Genomic DNA, 17168 nt, shown 5'->3' with positions numbered 1-17168 from the left:
CCAAGAATTGAGATCATAATCAAGTAGATTTCACTACATTTTTCCTGTCTCAACCTTACTGCCAGTCAGTTTAGCACTTAATGGCTTTAGGTGCTGGATTCCTACCTGTGAGACCGGTACTTTCACAACGTGAGGTGGTATTCCTGATACTGGAACGGCTCCACTGGGAGGGAGGTTCTTACTGGTTACTGATGCCCAGGAAAATGTCTAAAGAAATGAAGATTGTAACTCAACTCCAGGTGCTTATATCTCTCTGAAATATATTTCAGATGATATAGCTAACAGACACAGGGTAATAGGATAGCTTAAGTTTTACTTGACATTCTGAATTCAGCCTTTAAATTGCTCCAATTCAGAAGACTTCGTATTACAGTAACAAAGTCACACTTTAACCTACTTCTGAAACCCATGTAGAATTGAAATACGACACAGCAGCAGCCTAACACCAAGTATCAAACGAGAGTTCAAAGTATTGCTTTCTGGAATATTCATTTGACTACTTTTGCTTCTCTTGACACTGAAGAGTGACAAAAGTCACCACCTCAGAATAAAGTCACATTTTACCCATTTTCCTGATTTAGCACATTGGTTACAGTCTGTTCGAAGTTTCAGAAGCCCTGTTTACAAACAAAGAATTTGAGCCTCTCACTGTTGTCACAGTTCACACACCTACCAAGTTTTCAAAGCCTTCCTTTAGGTCCTAACATCTTAGTCAAGCAGTTACTACCTATAATCTCAACTACCTATTACTGTATAGGAGCCAATGGAAAGGAGGCAACTGGACTTGAAAAGAGTAACTTGGGCATGGAAAAGAATTAAAGCATCTAAGCACTTCTATCTAATTCCAGATACTTCTTGCACGAGAACAATGAACAAAACAGAGTCTTAACACTGATGAAGCCACTACACCACAGAAAAGTACCACCCATTGTCATTACCCTGGAGTCTTCTTGTACTGCAGGGGCTGGATCAGCAGGAGCTGGAGAAGGACTCTTCTCTGCAGTTTCTTCTGGAGCTGACTCCTCCAACACCGGCTCAGATTTTTCTTCCTGCACCTCCGGCTCAGGTTCCTGTTCAGGTTCTGGCTCTGGCTCAGGCTCTGCCTCTGCAGCTGTCTCTTCCAGGTGTTCCTCTATGTCATTGCTATTATCACCACAAAAAAAGGACACAGAAGTGGTATCGTATTTGATTAGATCACTGGATGGTAAGGAATACTACTTGTTCAATACAGAAGTCAATCACATTGCTTTCAAGAGGAAGAACAAAACTAATCTGTCTAGATGAGGCTACACTGCACAAGCATGCAAGTCTCACAATAGTACGCTACAGACCATCAAAACGTTGCATCTACAGAAAATCTGGTGTCCCTGCATTCAGCCTAACAGCACTTAAGTTTCATCTATCTTTCAACTGTCAAAAGGGACAATGATGAGTAGCATTAAGTTCATTTGACTTGTTTTACAGTCTGTATTACACAACACCTGACTTAATCTAATGTAATTATTACCTGACAGCTTGCTCATAATAAGCACCAGTATCATCAGGAACAGCCTCAGGTGTCTGCTGTCTTTCCTCAGGTTCCTCCCCTTCTTCTTCCGATTCTAATCGAAGTTAGAAAAAAACACACAGCTTTAATATTCCGTACAAGCCCAAGTCATCTTCCACAACATGTATTTGAAGCCTTGTGTTTCCTATTTGTGCTCTTCAGCATACCAATACATGACATTAAACATATTTCCTTACACTTATGCTATCATTTAGGTTACTCAGTTTTGACCAAGGTCTAACAACATTTTCCAACTACTTCAGAAAAGCAGATTTGTAGCCTACAAGTCTGATTGCTATTGCTCAAAAAAAAGCCTTACAGTTCTTTTAACAGAAACAGAATATGCCAGAAAAATAGCAATCGTCTGTATATTGCAAATCCTTGCTGAAGTATAGACAGCATAGTAAAAGAAGAGTAAAACTACAGACAAGAAAGAGACCTAGAATACCATGAAGCCTAATGCTTTAAGAAAATGCTTCCTCTAGTCTGGGAATTAAGCATCGCAATAGACTCAGGAACAAATACCAGCAGAATCATCCAAGATTTGCCTGTACTTACCCTCTGGAGGCTCAGTGTCAGAGTCACCAAAAACTTCATCTTGGTAGCGGAAGATATCATTGTGGACATAAAACTTGTTTGCAACAGAACCCTAGAAGGGAAAAGGAAGGAACTGATTCAATAAAATCAACTGCAATAATGTAAAAAATGAAGTAAGGTAACAATAACTCATGGAGCAACTCATCCTTCTCCCATTTAAAGATTTATATAAGTTTGCCCCCTTTAAAAGAGTCTGCACTATTCAGAAAAAACAGCATCATACTAGGCAAGCTAAGCATGCATGAACCAAGAGAAGAAATTCATTTAGTGCTTTTTAAATCTGATAGCTGACAAAAACATTGACAAAGTAGGAGCCAGAGCTCTCTGTGAAGTATCTATTTTAGTTTGACCTAGGGCTAAGAATTAAGTGATCTCGCAATCCTTTTTTCACCATCATATTCAATTATTTGAACTATTTTGTTCAAAAAAGGTGCCTATTTTGAGAGCCACCTTCCAATGACAAGTAAACCATTTAGAGAATAGGAAAATCTGGATCTTTTGTCTTCAAAGGACAAAGTGTTTTCCTCTTTCCACTAGTCCTTTCCTGATACAAGGGTAAGTTCTAGGAAGGCAAATCAAAGAATAAACTTTAAAATGCATAAGGAAAAAGTGCGCTGCAGGTACCTAGTAGCCACATTTTTTAGATGTTTACATCTGCAGTTACGATATTCTGGGTTAACAGACGAACATACCGAAGCAGGGACATTCCTTCAGAATCTCTGGAGTATTACTACTAAATTGTGTGGTAAGCTACCTTTCTAGTCTAACTCCTCAGATTCCAACGGTGAATCAAAAAGGCCTCAAATCTTGACATTAGAGTGTAAGCACTGTAATAACTGTCGCTCAGTATAGCATACCTCAGGCGCAAGTACAAACGTCTGCATGAACCTGCGCACTGGCTGCATGTTATTGGAGAGCTCTCCCATCACCTGGACTACAACGCCGTCATTGAGGGTAGCATGGGCATCCACATGACGGATCTTTGTGTGGCAGTCCTTGAAGTTTAAAGACAGCACCTTCTTGTGGATTTCCTACAAAAGGACAGAATAAAAGTTACACTGCGAAAGCCATTTCCGCTAAATCAGCGGCCTCCTAAGAAAGGCAACAACACACTCAGTTTTAGATTCTATTTCTAAACTCTAGCAAGCAAACTTGGCAGCATTCTCTTTGTTTTGCTTTGCAAGCAATTTTATTAACTTTACTAAAAGGAAGCACATCTTGCTTAACTATTGCTGTTTACAATTAGACAGTTGTTTCTCCCCATTTTCTACAGAAAACACTTTGACAAAGTGAATGAATCACAGCTGGATATTTGCCTCAACCACAAAGGAGACCAGAAAAAGAATGAAATGACACTAAGTTTTTCCAAGTACTTACAGATTGCCCATAGACTGCATCAGCTGGTTTTCCATTAGAATCCAAGCCACCATGGACATAGGAAGAGTTCTTTCCATAAAACCTGTTGGAAAGAAGTTTTAAGTATTTGTTGTGCAACAACACAGAGCCTCTACATTAAAGTACACTACAATATACTAACAAGCAAGTATTTTTTTTTCCTGCCTTAATTACTGGAATACAGCCATACAATTCCAGAGTGTCACTAACAATTTTTTTGATCAAAGGAGAAAAAAATGCAAAGTTCTCCTGTGTAAGCTGCAGTGTTCAGGTCTGTCAGATACCCAAGCACTAATAGCCAAAAACAAAGTCTCTTATAGGAAACTAGATGGTGCAACCCTGTTCTCCTCTTCCTGTGTAAGAGCTATAAAGTAACACAGTATCCTGAACACACAGGACGTGAAAGGCTTCCATCAAGCTCTGGTTTAAAGCTTCAGCAAGGAGCAATAGCAGTTTTTGTTCATCTACAGTACTGAAAGCACTGCACATAAGCCTCCCATTTTATAACTAGAAATTACAAGCTAAAAAGTCAAACATCATGGGACTGCATTCTGACAGCAGATAAAAAGAAAGGCTAGAACTGGAATCCACAGCATGTCCTAAACTTTCCTCTGACCCAAAAGGAGGAGGTCAGCTGTCCACTTAACTGGAAAAATCTCTGAAAAGCCTTTTGAAGGCTTTCCTGAGACTGGAAGAAGGAAAGTTTCAAGAGTTGTTTATCTACCACATTAAAGCACAATATAACAAAACATATCTTCAAAAATGAGGGTAAGTCCTCAATGTACGATACCTATCAAGTCAAACAGGACCATTTTGTTTCAATAACAGATTGTAGTTCGCTGCACATTCATAGCTTGTCTGACTTCCTTTAAGAAGCAGCTGGTGGTATGACTGAGACATACCAATACAGGAGTACATGCCATTTTCAGTTTCTCCCCTAGTCAGGAGGCATGGTACCAAGACAAACAAAACTGTTTAAGTAATGTTTATCCAGCTTTCATTTATACTGATTACAACTAGAAGTAGCAAGCAACGTACTGATTTACCTTTATTTAGAATACCTCTAGCAGTGTTTCAGTAGCAACCAGAACAAAAGTTTTTATAGCTCCTTTAATCTTCATTATTCATGTTTTAACCTAGTTGATCAAAACCGGAAGCAAACTACACCCAGAGTCTGTCTTGTGTAAAGTAGACTTAAATGCCCAAATCTTAAGTCTGGCAAGCCAAGTCACGGGAATAAATTTATTCACCGATTTTAACAAAAAAATTAAGAAATGCATACAGAAAAAAACATCAAGTGAAGCAGAGCCTTACCTGTGCAAATAGTCAGGTGCCTGGTTCAGCAGAGTATAGTACTGCCTCACAAATTCCCGCCCGACCAGCAGGGGACTTGGCTTCTCCATCACCATTTCTTTGGTCAACTGAAAGCTAAAGAAAATCAAAAGCTCCATAAAACACTAGCATTTCACATCACTGTTCAAATAGACAGCATAAGCCACATAATCATGGTGGAAAGCACACACGAAAACCTGTTAGCAGTTCTACCACAGTAAGCAGTTTAACCGATATGTTTTCAGAGACATCAGTCTTTGGTGCTGAGGAGGAGGAGAGGACTGCCAGGGAGCAAAACCAAGTGGTGGGAGAGGCTGCACAAGCAGGCCTCAGTAAAATGCAGGTAGCAAGTATGGTTCTTCAATAGGATTTGCTAAGTGGCTAAGTCATTTACAGTTGATCCAAGTTCTACTTACCTCACTTGACTTCAGAATCAGAATTAAAAGTCAGATGTTCCAAAGCAAAGCCTGTGCTACTGTATTAAGGGCATTTTTAAAAGGTCAGAAAAAGTCCAATCTATTTTTGTCAGTAGTGCAGCACTCCCTGCCTGTGAGTGACAAGTGCTGTAGAGGAATATCGGATTATACCAAAATTACTGTGCTACAAACATAAACGTATGCTGCTTTTCCCTTACTTCCCCTGAACTCAGCAGGTTACCTATCACTTCAATCTAAAAGATCAGTCACATACCTAGACCAAAGGACAAATTGATCTGGGTACCTTCTACCCAACTTCAGCAAGTCAGTAAATTGCAAGAAAGAAGTATTTGCAGGTAGATTAAACATACACATATCCCTTCAGGACAGGTCAGTCAAAACAAAGCATATTCCTGTTTCTTTCTTTTCAAGTATTCATGCAAGCTGTTCAAACTCATACAAGACAGATTGAAACTGGAAGGAGAATGTAGAAATACGCTCTGGTATTGCTGCACACAGTTCAGGTGTTTCTGCAAATCCAAACCCATACAGTACCAACTTGAGCCCCAGGAAATCACCGCTAATTCAGAAGGCATCTTTCACTTACGTGCTTTTATTTAATACTGCAGTTATGAGTAGCTTCAAATGGCAGTGTTACCTAAAGAACTAAACAATTGAAGTCAGACTAAGAGGGTCCTCTAGCAGAGCAATCCAAATGGAGTCTGCAAAGCGCATGCCATGGCAGTTACGCTGGGACAAGTTTTCTCTTGTCACATAGCAGCACCCTGTAGCCAGGGTAAACAGAGTTGCCCACAACTATCACCTGAACAAAGCCAGTGAGGACAGACTGCCTTTTCTGTGCGGTTGTGCAAAGCCTCATCCTGTTCACCCTAGGATCTTGTCTGAAATTCAAGAAATGTGGTGAAAGCAACAAACAAGCACTCCTTTAAACGCTAAGAATGGATAACAAATTGTAGCTTCAGCAGACAGGTGACCTACCAGGTTAGGGTATTACATCAACAGTTTCAAGTGCATGCCACGTATAGGTCTGCAAAGGAAGCTATTCCTCACACATCCAGCAGCGTGGTTTTGAAAAAACAAATTTCAACACCCCCCCCCCCCCCCCCCCAAACAAGAATACAAGAGGAGGCATGGAACATGGGATTTTGCATAAAGCTAAATCCAAACTAATCTGGCACCTTTCTTCCATCTCAAACTGTGGTCTAACACAAAACATGCTACAAATGAAAGACAACGAAACATTTAAGCAGTGGCAGAACATGCCAGTAACGTATTTGAGGATGTGATTCCACCCAAACCACCAGTAACGGTCAGTATGCATTGCATCCAGTCTAGATAGAGATACAATACACTAACTCCTATCCTGGGAGGTATGCAGTTTAAGATTCAAACCAGAAGGTATAACTAAAATGCTATTACTACAGCAAAACTTGGTATAGCTTTGTGTGCACTGATGTGTATTGTCCTGCTTTTAACAGAAAAAAAACTGAGTTATTCACACCACTTTCTCTTTAAGTTTTAAAACAAAGCCTACTCATTCCATCTCTGAAACGCGCTTTTTCCTAGTTAAATACAGGGGAGAAAGATCTGACAGGCTCCAGAGGATGAACATATACATGAGCTCCTGGTCATCCAGTAGGACATGTGCGTATCAACACTGTACAAGGAAATGCTACTTATGTGACAGCACACAGGGAGTAAGACCAAACATGACCTAGAACTAACAAAGGCTTTTCATACATTGAAAAGCTTTCAGTTGGTGATGACATTCAAGAGCTAACCATAGAGAAAGTGCTATGCCACGGTTGGGTCTGGCCTGCAGGAAGTGCTCAGATTCTGCGGACCGCTTTCATTTTAGGAAGTTCCCAGTATTTGTGGTTTTGAAGAAGCCTCTGAATCATAAGCATAATGTCCACACATACAGATGTCCAAGACTGAACACAGTCTGAGGTAACTAATTAAAACCTCAAATTTATGAACTTGATTGCCTTCTAGTGCATGTTAAATTAGATCCCCCACAAAATATCAGTAAGAAAAACACAACAGGGCAAGTAAGGATAAGTTGTGGGTACCGTGCTGATTTCCTAATTTCACTTTCTATTTCCTGTAAAGCACTTGTGAAATACGATCACTGCAAGCAGCAGAATGACCCTGAAGCAGCTGCAGTGGCAGACAACACCTTCACTTTTTAGACTCAGCTTGGCTTACCAGGCAATGCAAGACTCAATTGTTGCACAAAAGTTCAAAACCTTGCCCGTGCTGCGGGTTTATGATTAGAAGACCAGTTCTACCATATCCCCTACACTGAGTAGGGCAAGAGCTCCACATAAGACAGCACATACACACTCCTTGTTCACCCCGCTTTTCTTTTTCTGGGGGAAGTTGGGGGTGTAGTGAATGCATTTCATTTCTTTACAGACTAGTTTCCTCCAGAATCCAGCCACATCCCTATTGATGTCCAGAGGCAGATTTTCTGCACAGTTCTGTTAAAGGAATCAGGCTCCTTTGAGAATTATTTTCCAATTGCTTCTAGAATATGAATGTACAAAGCTGGATTTCCTCACAAAATGGTGAACTGTTACCTGCAGGACTTGAATCACCACAGCTCACTACCAAAAGCTCTTTCTGATTTGTCCTCAGTGAAAGACTCCTCATGAGTATTAACCCACCGGCACTCACATCATCTTCTGTGCTGTTCTGACTTGTCCCAGCACTACACTGAAGACATGTGGAAGGTAGTGGCTAGTGGTTATGTCATATTTACAAGACATACTCCTACTGCAGAGGGTGAAAAGTCTCAGAACCAACTCTTTCCAGGGAAAGAGGAGGAACAGCAGAGTGCCCAGATCTCATTAGGATCTGAAAAAAATGGGAAAAAACCTCTATGTGACCTAATCAGGGGACAACAATCTGTTTTTACTCCTGCTGCACCTGCTGTTCTGCCAGTTGCCATCTGTTCTTGAGCCCCAGCCAGCGCAACCTGAATGATACAAGCCAAGCATCACCAGAGTATATTTGCTCCCTAGCACTCATGAGCAGTTTGTTACTCACCTCTCTATTCCTTGACCTTAGAATAACTGCAAATACTTTATGCTACATTTCTACTGCACAGATCATGATAGTACCAAATGTTTGAGCTGTCACTACATTACTCCTGATAGTTTATCCAAACACTGTTGTCAATTGAGATTAAAGGATGAGAATTGATAGGAAAAGCTGGAAATCCAATGAGATTCATTCAGAAATATGCATTCATATTACTCCATATATGAAAAACATGGAATAATTCAAATTATAGCAAATATATTATAACAATTCTGCAACATAACTGAGCCCTTTCCTTAAGCCAGGAGACTTACGAATACCTCCTTTACAGCGGTTATCACCTGGCTAGTGGAAAATTCCACCATCTGTTACAATGCTCCTACTTGGCAGGAAATCAATGCCAGGCACTGAATTTCTAGAGTACAGTTATGTAAATTAGAGCCATTTATGTAGATTGTGTATTAGCAAATTTAGGTCCACAGAGCATATTAGCATGTTACTATTAACAGAATTAATAGGGTCAAAGAAAATCTAGTATTTTCTCAGACTGCTATACAATTGTGAAAGTGAACCATTGGCTGTCTAAATTTTATTTTTGACTTATATTCTATACAAGAAGCAGTCTGTCAAAAAAACAGCCACTACAATGGATTGTAGTTCTCTGATTGGAATATTACACAGCAGACACAAGGAACAATCCTACAGCAGTTCTACATGCTCTCTTTTGGCTGTTGGTGTGCTGTAAGACAACAATGTAATATCACATGAGCCTCTCTACACATTGGTGCATTTTATGGAGTAAAAAGTGTCGTTTCCTCACCACCTTTTAATTACAGGTTTAACTAAGATATTCTCCCAGAGCTGTTACACTGCTTCCGACACCCCAGTCAACTTCTATGAAGTACAATTCGTATCTTTCATTTCTAAATCTTTACCCCTAACTACACAAAGGCAACTCTGACAATATAATTGATGCGCTTCACAAATGAAGATATTTTCCCCTTTAAACGACATCAAACTTCTCATGCAATTCTACTTCCTTATTTTCATGTCAATTAATTCCTTAACATAAAAGGACTTGGAGAACTCAAAACACCCAGAGAATCTCACACGGAAGAGTATCATCTACATTTAAGTGTATCACATTACAAAACTAGCAAAAAAAGCAATTTTGCTGGACTTTAAAGGTCTGGTCAATAATTAACAGGACTGTGTAATTAAGCGTCATTCAGGATTTCTGCAGGTTCCTTAGGAAGAGGTGGGGATGTTCAAAGCTACAAACCATTTATCTATGTGGAGTAACCAGCATTAGAAGCAGTTGCACTGCTGCTTTGGACAATAGAAAAACAGCCAGTACAAATGAAATAAAACTCACTAATATTTTGTATGTAATGCCTGCCAGAAGCATATGTTAAATCAACAAAGGAAAAAAAATCCTGTTAGTTTCCCTTCTCCACGCATTTTATGTGACTGGTGGTAGCTAGTGATGCTGATTGAACAAAACCAGGGCAGCCGGTACCTGTGTGAACTGAGATACAAAACACTGCAGAGCAAACAATGAAACGCAAACAAGCCAAACTTGCATCACTCGGCAAATTCCAGAGCCTGTCTCATCCAGGGATTTGTACCACTATGCTAGCTTTCTCTCAAGTAATGTAAGCCTTTTCGAGGAAATGCATATTTAAAAGACTACAAGATACCAGATACACCGAGATGTGAGATGCCCTTCTTCTAATACAGCATTAACCATCTGAGGGGGAGAAGGAATAAAGATCAACCCCAGTTGTTAACCTCAAGACCAAACCATGAAGCGCTGAAAAAGCACCTCAAATAGGTGAGCAACAAAAGCTTCAAAGCACTAAGCTCCTTTAAAAAACAGGAATCATTCCTGGTGTCACATGGATGAGCTACAGTGTCACAAGGTGCACTATCACAGCAATACAGCCTGCATTTTATACACAAGTCATTACAGTTACCTGCCAGCAGACAGTTCTACTTTTGAGTTTTGACAGATCCAGAGGGAAAACAGTCTGAAAAATCATCTTAAGAGGTAACAAACCATATGCTGAAAGCTACACAATAGGATAACTTGCCCAAAGAACAGTGGAACATTTAAAGATGGAATTTGCAACAACACATCATGAGGTTAGGAGCATTCAAATTAACAGGACATAAGTAGTAAGTACTGACTACAAACTTCCAGAGATAGGTACTCCTCAACCAAGATCAGAGCAGTGTACGAAGAGCCTTTACTGATAATCTTCAAGATGTGGATCTGGATACTTAATGCAGCCATTTCTCCATTGACTAATAAAGAATGGCATCTTCCATCCAACAGCCACACTGCCTACAAAGAGGCAGTGCCTCTGGTCACAGGGTACCTGAGATATTACCAAGAGCTGGAGTCTAAAAGAAGTCAGACAGCAACCAGAATACTCCACCCTCAGGTAAAAATCTCTCTGTACTTTATTAACACGATACTGCAAAAAGGCAGAGCAACAATACCTGAACCCCTTTCTGATGCTCTTTGAGATATACTGATGAAGGACTCTACGGAAGAGCTACACATTGTACTAACTAGAAAACAAAAAATTAAGAAAACTGAATTCAAGATTAACTATTTGGATAATTTGATTAGAAAATAATCAGGATAAGAAGATATAAGAGTTATGTTTAAAATTGGATAAAAATAGTTCAGAATTACATTCAACACTGCTCATGCTAATACTGAAAAACCACTGCTTGCCAGTGGCAGATGGGAAGCCTTACCCAGCAGCAATGTAAAGCCCTTAAACACTGCAAGAATACAAATAAACAAACCATGAATTGCTGCAGAAGAGCTGTCATTCTAGAAGTCAGCCTGTGTTTTTGCTAACAAACCTAAGTGTGAACCACAAGTACATGGATGCGATGGAGTCTGCCAGCTTCCAGTCAACATTCAGTGTTTCTTGTATTGTTCAGCTCTGCCAAGCAAGAAAGAGACAAACTGGTGATTTTTTTTTTACTGCCATTATTGAGAATTTAAATGAACAGTGACCATTTCAGGGGAATACAACTTCAAGAGCATTAAGATCAAAAGCAGAGAAACCAAATACAAAGAGAACTACCTGAAGTGTAAGTACGGCACAGTGATGTGGGGAAAATAAGAGATATTATCCTAGTTAGGAACACAAAGGCCCACTTACTGTCCAAAGACAAACAGCAGATTAGGCTCTGTTTAAAATGGAATGGAGACAGAAGTGATCTAACTTTGAATCTTAAAATAAATTGGAATTACGCTTAAGTGTTATCACAAGGGTTTCTCGACAAGTCTTCTTAGCCTCTGACCACAAAACACTTTCCTTTCCCTGAACAGAGGGCCTACGTTGTTTGTGGTATTTTTTTTCCCCTTTTTAAATCTTTTTCAACTATCTTCCAATTTTCTACCACTTTGTATCACGCAGTCACCACTTCTATTCAGTGAAAACCGCAACATTAGTGATACACAGAAGGAGACTAGCACTTTGGCAGAAGCAGCTAAGCATTTGGGTTCCTGCTTAGAATTAGCATCAAGAAACAGGTTTTATTGCAGAGTTAATGTTGTAACAGCTGCCCTGTGCCCATGACCCAGCAAGGGTCACCTTTCAGCCATCAAGTTCAGACTGCAGCTAGTGTATTTGCATTACTTTTTGAAAACTTCCGCTGTTCTGTATCACAGGAGAAGAATATTCAAACTCCGAAGATACATATCTAAGTTATTTCTTACGTTACCAACAGACCAAAACACTGAGTTTCACGGGCAGTTTATTTCAATAACGTGCACTAGAGATTTATGATAGGGGAATGTGAGGTGTTTGCCCTCCATTCTCAGATGTCCCAGCATGGCTCTGCACCTCTCAACAAGTCATCACAATCTGCATGCCACCCTTTACACAAAGGAGATGCAGAATAGGTAAAGCAGAACCTCTAGAAAGCACAAGTTTAAGTTGCTATTATTCAACATTTATCGACTAGAAAATACTGAAGCACCAAACTAGACATCTTAATCCCTCTGGTCTTCCTAGATGCCCAAAAAGCAAGAGAGCTCTGAATTGATGGCTACTTTTCTAAACCCCTCCTGTGGAAGGACTCCGCTGCTGACAGCAGACCTGTACACAGTCTGAAGTTCAATTGCTATTTGGGGGACCTCCATGAGACAGCAGTAAAGGTCAGCTCTCACCTGCGGCAGGTCTTACCATACAGTCTGTAAGCAACCTGTGTTTTTGTTTTCAGAACACCCAGAAACAATTTGGTCATCCTCCAGTAACAGTTACCCCCAAGACAATCCCAACAGCCTCTACCTGTACCAACGCCCCCGAATCCCTTTGTGTCTGTGGACATACAGACATTAACTTCTGTAGCCAGGCACGTTATATTAAGTGAACAGCTCCAAAACAAATGGAACATGCCTCATCCCTTCACCATTTCATACTAGTACACTTCCATAGGCTGCTTATATCCTGCTTTAGTTTGATGAGGAAAAGCTGAAAATTGTCTTGACATGGAAATAAAGCAAGTTAAGCAAGGCTGCTGTAAGGGACCTGATGTAAGATAAACTAAGATAATCTGCCCTGAGCATAACTAGCTATCTTGCGATGATCTGAACTATGTTGCATCAAGCTTTACACAGAAGATTGGCCCCCGTGATTTGACAGAAATCCAAAATTAACTCTTCTTCAAAATGTGAGTTCTCCCAAATCTCAAAGCCTTGAGAATTCACAGAAATATTCCTACGCTTCTTTTAATCCTAAAATCAGGTCCTCCCAGAGAGGCAATCTCCCACACTAGGTTGAAGGATTTCTGTATCTAACTAGACCTATTCTAACTTCCCTTAGCCTACAATCAGAAGTACTGTTTTTCTGTAAAGCTACATTTTAGCCATGGAAATTTCGCCCTAAAGGCCAGTGACAGTCGGAATGGTTTGTTTACTGATTTTGTTAATGAAAATTAAGTCACTTTATGTCCATGCTGCTCTCTGAACTGCTTCACTATGAAGTAGCTACTTATACCCTATGATTTTGCCATTAGAACAGGTTTTGTTTTGACATCCAAGAGCTGCTCCAACAACTCAATGAAGTTGGCAGCAGATCCAGTCATCTTCTCTTAGCTCTGCAATTTTTCCATTTGGCTCCACTGCAGCTTCTTAAAGTAAAAAGCCAAAGTTACTCCCAAGCACTCAGATGAAGCAGATTAGAACACCTAGCTACACAGATATTACAATGAAATAAGCACACTCCCACTTGGATTAAAGTCACAAGAATTAAATTTTGACAAAATATTTTCTGCATGCCAAGCAACAGATGCCTTTAGGAGTCAACCAAGTCACCTCTATTTCAGCCACAGAAGACAACCACCAAATACAGACTGGATCCTAGCAATTAAGGCTGATCCACCATGTTATTATTACTTCAAGACATTTAAAAACAAAACAGATCAGCATAACAGCCAAAAGTGAAGCTAGAAACAGCACAGGGCAATGCAGAAGAAAATGGATGAAGGCCACTCACATTTTAAGATTCCGTACTTCAGATTTGCCTCAGCAAGGAATGTACAAATCTGTTATAAACCTCGTAACTGACAGCTCACAATCTCCAAGCTCTCAGAGCAAGTACTCCACCAGCTAGGCCTTCTGGAAGAGGTCCAGCCTTAATATAGCTAAACTGGGGCTCCAGACCTATATAATGCTCATGCCAGCAGTTTGAGGCATCTTTTTAGATTATCTGAAGATTAAAATTTTTGTTTATTTTGGTTGGGGGTAGCAATTTTTTTCCCCCCATTTTGTTTTTTCCATTTGGTCAGTGAAGTAGCTGGAGATTATCAAGTCTATTAGCAGTTTCAGCACAAAGTTATTAGTTTCTTCAAATCAATTCTGGAAGTTTGACACAGGCACCTGTAAAAAATATCCACTCTTCTAGACAAAACTACCACTTCCACCTTTGGTTTATTTCAAGTACAGCGAACTACGGCCAGCGTAACAACTAGCACCACCCAAAGCCATGTTCTACTTTGATTTCCTCTTTGATTTTTCTTTCATCACACTACTTCCTTGGACAAAAAGGCTCAATTCTAGTATTAAAACTACAACGCTCAATTCAAACTTTCAAGTTTTTTCTAACTCATCCAATAAGCCATTTATGTTAGTCTCATGACTGCTCTCTCAAAATTACTACTGTTATGAACAGAAATATCAATGTGCACATACAGTAACACCATTTTTGTTTTATTACACTTGCATTAAAGCATGCTCCTCAATATACACTATTATAACAGTCCACAAGGAGAAAAAATGCTAGCTTTCTGAACCAGTTTTCAGACATACCCTCAGTCGCTACTGAAAGTGAATGGTATATCAAAACCAACATCACCTCATAAAAAATGCTAAAACAAGGTGCATCTTACTGAAGTTATTTTAAAGTGTGAATTCTGATGGCAAACTCAAAGTTTTGCTGTACATTCTCAAGAGACCACAGGCAGTAAGTGCACTAAAACCAGGACTACAATAAAGAACTTCCTGTTTCATTAGGTGCCTGAAGGTTTCATGTTTAAAAACCAAGGTGTTCAAACCCAGAGTACCATCAGTTGTGCAACAAACTCTGTTGATGCCGTTGTGTCAGAAGCAGAGTGAACAATAGGGCAAAGCGGTCCTATACTCACACTGCACAAAGCTTTCCCACCATCTACTTTTGGTTTTGTTTCTTAGGTTGCAGTGTCACCAAAAAAAGCAAGGAATCCCTTCAGATGATGCTGATGTTTACATTTGACCCACATGCACAAAGGAAATTTGGTCTGCCTGGTCTTCTCTTTTACTTTCAAGTACGTTTTGCAGCCTTCAACTAAATTGGCTCACACTTAGACAAGTTCCCTTTTTGGGGCTAGCTCGTGTTCTTCTATTTCCCACAACTCAATGGAGACCACTATTCAGCTGGATTTTATGTATACAAGATTCTTTTAAAAAGAAGATTTATATTTAAAGATATACATTTCCAGAGGTTCCGAAGCTGATGTGATCCTTTTTCTAGGACTCTGCAGAACTCCACTTGCTAGTGTGTTTTAAGACTGCCTTTCGGGAAAACTAATTTTGGAACATGAGTTACTAACAAAAAGCCTAGAGATTCTCATCACAAAGATGCTCTACTACTGGGGTACAAGACCCCTAAGCATGTAAATACTTACAACTGGCCTTCAGTTTAGCTATGTGGCCTACTAAGCCGCCTTTTTTTAAAAAAAAAAAAACTAAAGCTCAGCTTCACTACATGAAGTACACTGACTGAAACGCTCCTGGAAAAGGTGAGTCCAGTTCACAGGATGCGCCCCTGCTACCCCCAGAGTCACAGAACTATCACAGAACCTTTTTTTTTTTTCAGTAAAACTATTAGTCTTACTCTTTACAGAAAAGGGATTAAAAAAACTGAAAACTTGGTGAAAATTAAGATTTCAGAAAAGAACTCAACTGCAGTTTGTTTCCCAACTTCTTCACCCCCTTCTCTTTATGACGCCCATCCACAAGGTCTCATTAGCTGAACACAACCCACCACGCACTACATCAGATCTGTGGCACCTGGAAGTGTTAACTTTTGGAGCTCAATAGCAGTGTCCACGTTTCCTAAAGCTGTCACTTCTGCCTGTGAGAGCCCAGGCTAGACAAAAATAGCATGCACTGAAAATATGGCGGCTTGCTGCAAATGCTGCTTTCAACCAATTGTGGGGGGGGGGAGAAAATAAATCATTTTCTTTGCAGCGAGTAACCGACTATATGTATGCAAACCTTAACAAAAAAGGTCACCAAATAAGCCCACCGAAAATCGGTAACGTATTAAATTACCCAGCTCGAGACTGAAGCGCACGTGAGAGATGTGCGAAACCCTCCCTCTGTGGGTTTTCCTTCCCTTTCTCTGCCCCTCAAGCAGCACACTGAGAGCCCTGCAAGAGGCCGGGAAGCCCCCCCTGCGAGCAGCGCTTCGCATTTAAATCCTGGCTTAATCTCGGACCCAGCCAAGGTCACGCCGCGAGCGGGGGCAAGATGCGCGCCCTCCGGCCGGAGCCCCGGTTCCCTCCATCCACGAGCCCCACGGGGACAGCCCCCCCTCCCTCTGGGCACCCCCCTCTTTCTCCCCGCTCCCCAGCACCCCATCCCCGGCCGGTTTGGGCCCTCCCCCCCCCAAAAAACCCACCCCTCACGGACACAAAACCCCCGGAGCGCGCCCAGCCGAGAACAAAGCTGGCGGCCCCGCGCCCCGACCCGCACCATGCGGCCCCCCCGCCGCCCCCTCCCGGCCCCCAAAACAACCCCGGGGAGCCCCGAGGGGGGGCCTGGCCGCCCCCTCACCCCTCCCCGGGCAGCCTCCGGGAGCGCTGCGGGCCCTGGGGGCTCTCCACATCCCCTCAAGGGGCCCGGCCGCGGGCGGGGCGCTCGCCACAAGGCCCCGGCGGGCCCGGGGGGGCCTCGTCAGCGGGGCCGCGGCCTCCTCAGCGCCGGGGGGGTGGTCCCCCCAGGCCCCCCCTCAGGCCGCGGCCTGCCCCGGGGAGGGGGAATGGGAGGGCACGGGGGGGGGGGGGGGGGCGGGCGCCCCTCAGCCGCCCCCTGCCGGCTCCCTCTCTCCCGCCCGGCCGGCCCGGCCCGCGCCGGGCCCCCTCGTTCACCTGCGGGCGGAGCGGGACGGGAGCGGGAGGCGCCGCTTCACCACAGGCCTGCCCCGGCGGACGAGAAGCACCTCACGCAGCGGCGTGCTCTGCCGCCGGCTGCATATATCCGGCGCGCAGCCTAGCCCGGCGGCAGGCGGATCCACCAATCAGAGCGC

General features: G+C 42.0%; 1 protein-coding gene across 2 annotated transcripts in view; it reads right to left on the bottom strand.

The window, feature by feature from the left end:
• The window catches only part of G3BP1 (G3BP stress granule assembly factor 1), a 20935-nt gene extending 3767 nt beyond the window's left edge, over window positions 1-17168 (bottom strand). For both annotated transcript variants that reach the window (XM_080555668.1, XM_080555669.1), the window contains exons 1-8: window positions 17011-17168; window positions 4853-4966; window positions 3521-3602; window positions 3001-3174; window positions 2105-2195; window positions 1508-1601; window positions 939-1143; window positions 106-207 (exon numbers count right to left, since the gene is read on the bottom strand). In XM_080555668.1, the coding sequence (XP_080411794.1) occupies window positions 106-207; window positions 939-1143; window positions 1508-1601; window positions 2105-2195; window positions 3001-3174; window positions 3521-3602; window positions 4853-4947 (843 nt within the window). In that variant the 5' untranslated portion in view covers window positions 4948-4966; window positions 17011-17168. The remainder of the gene's footprint in view (window positions 1-105; window positions 208-938; window positions 1144-1507; window positions 1602-2104; window positions 2196-3000; window positions 3175-3520; window positions 3603-4852; window positions 4967-17010) is intronic.

The sequence above is a fragment of the Anser brachyrhynchus genome (genome assembly GCF_964034855.1).
Source record: "Anser brachyrhynchus genome assembly, chromosome: 14".
Taxonomy (NCBI): domain Eukaryota; kingdom Metazoa; phylum Chordata; class Aves; order Anseriformes; family Anatidae; genus Anser; species Anser brachyrhynchus.
Note: the sequence above shows the minus strand (reverse complement) of the source record. Positions and strands in the feature narration are given on the sequence as shown.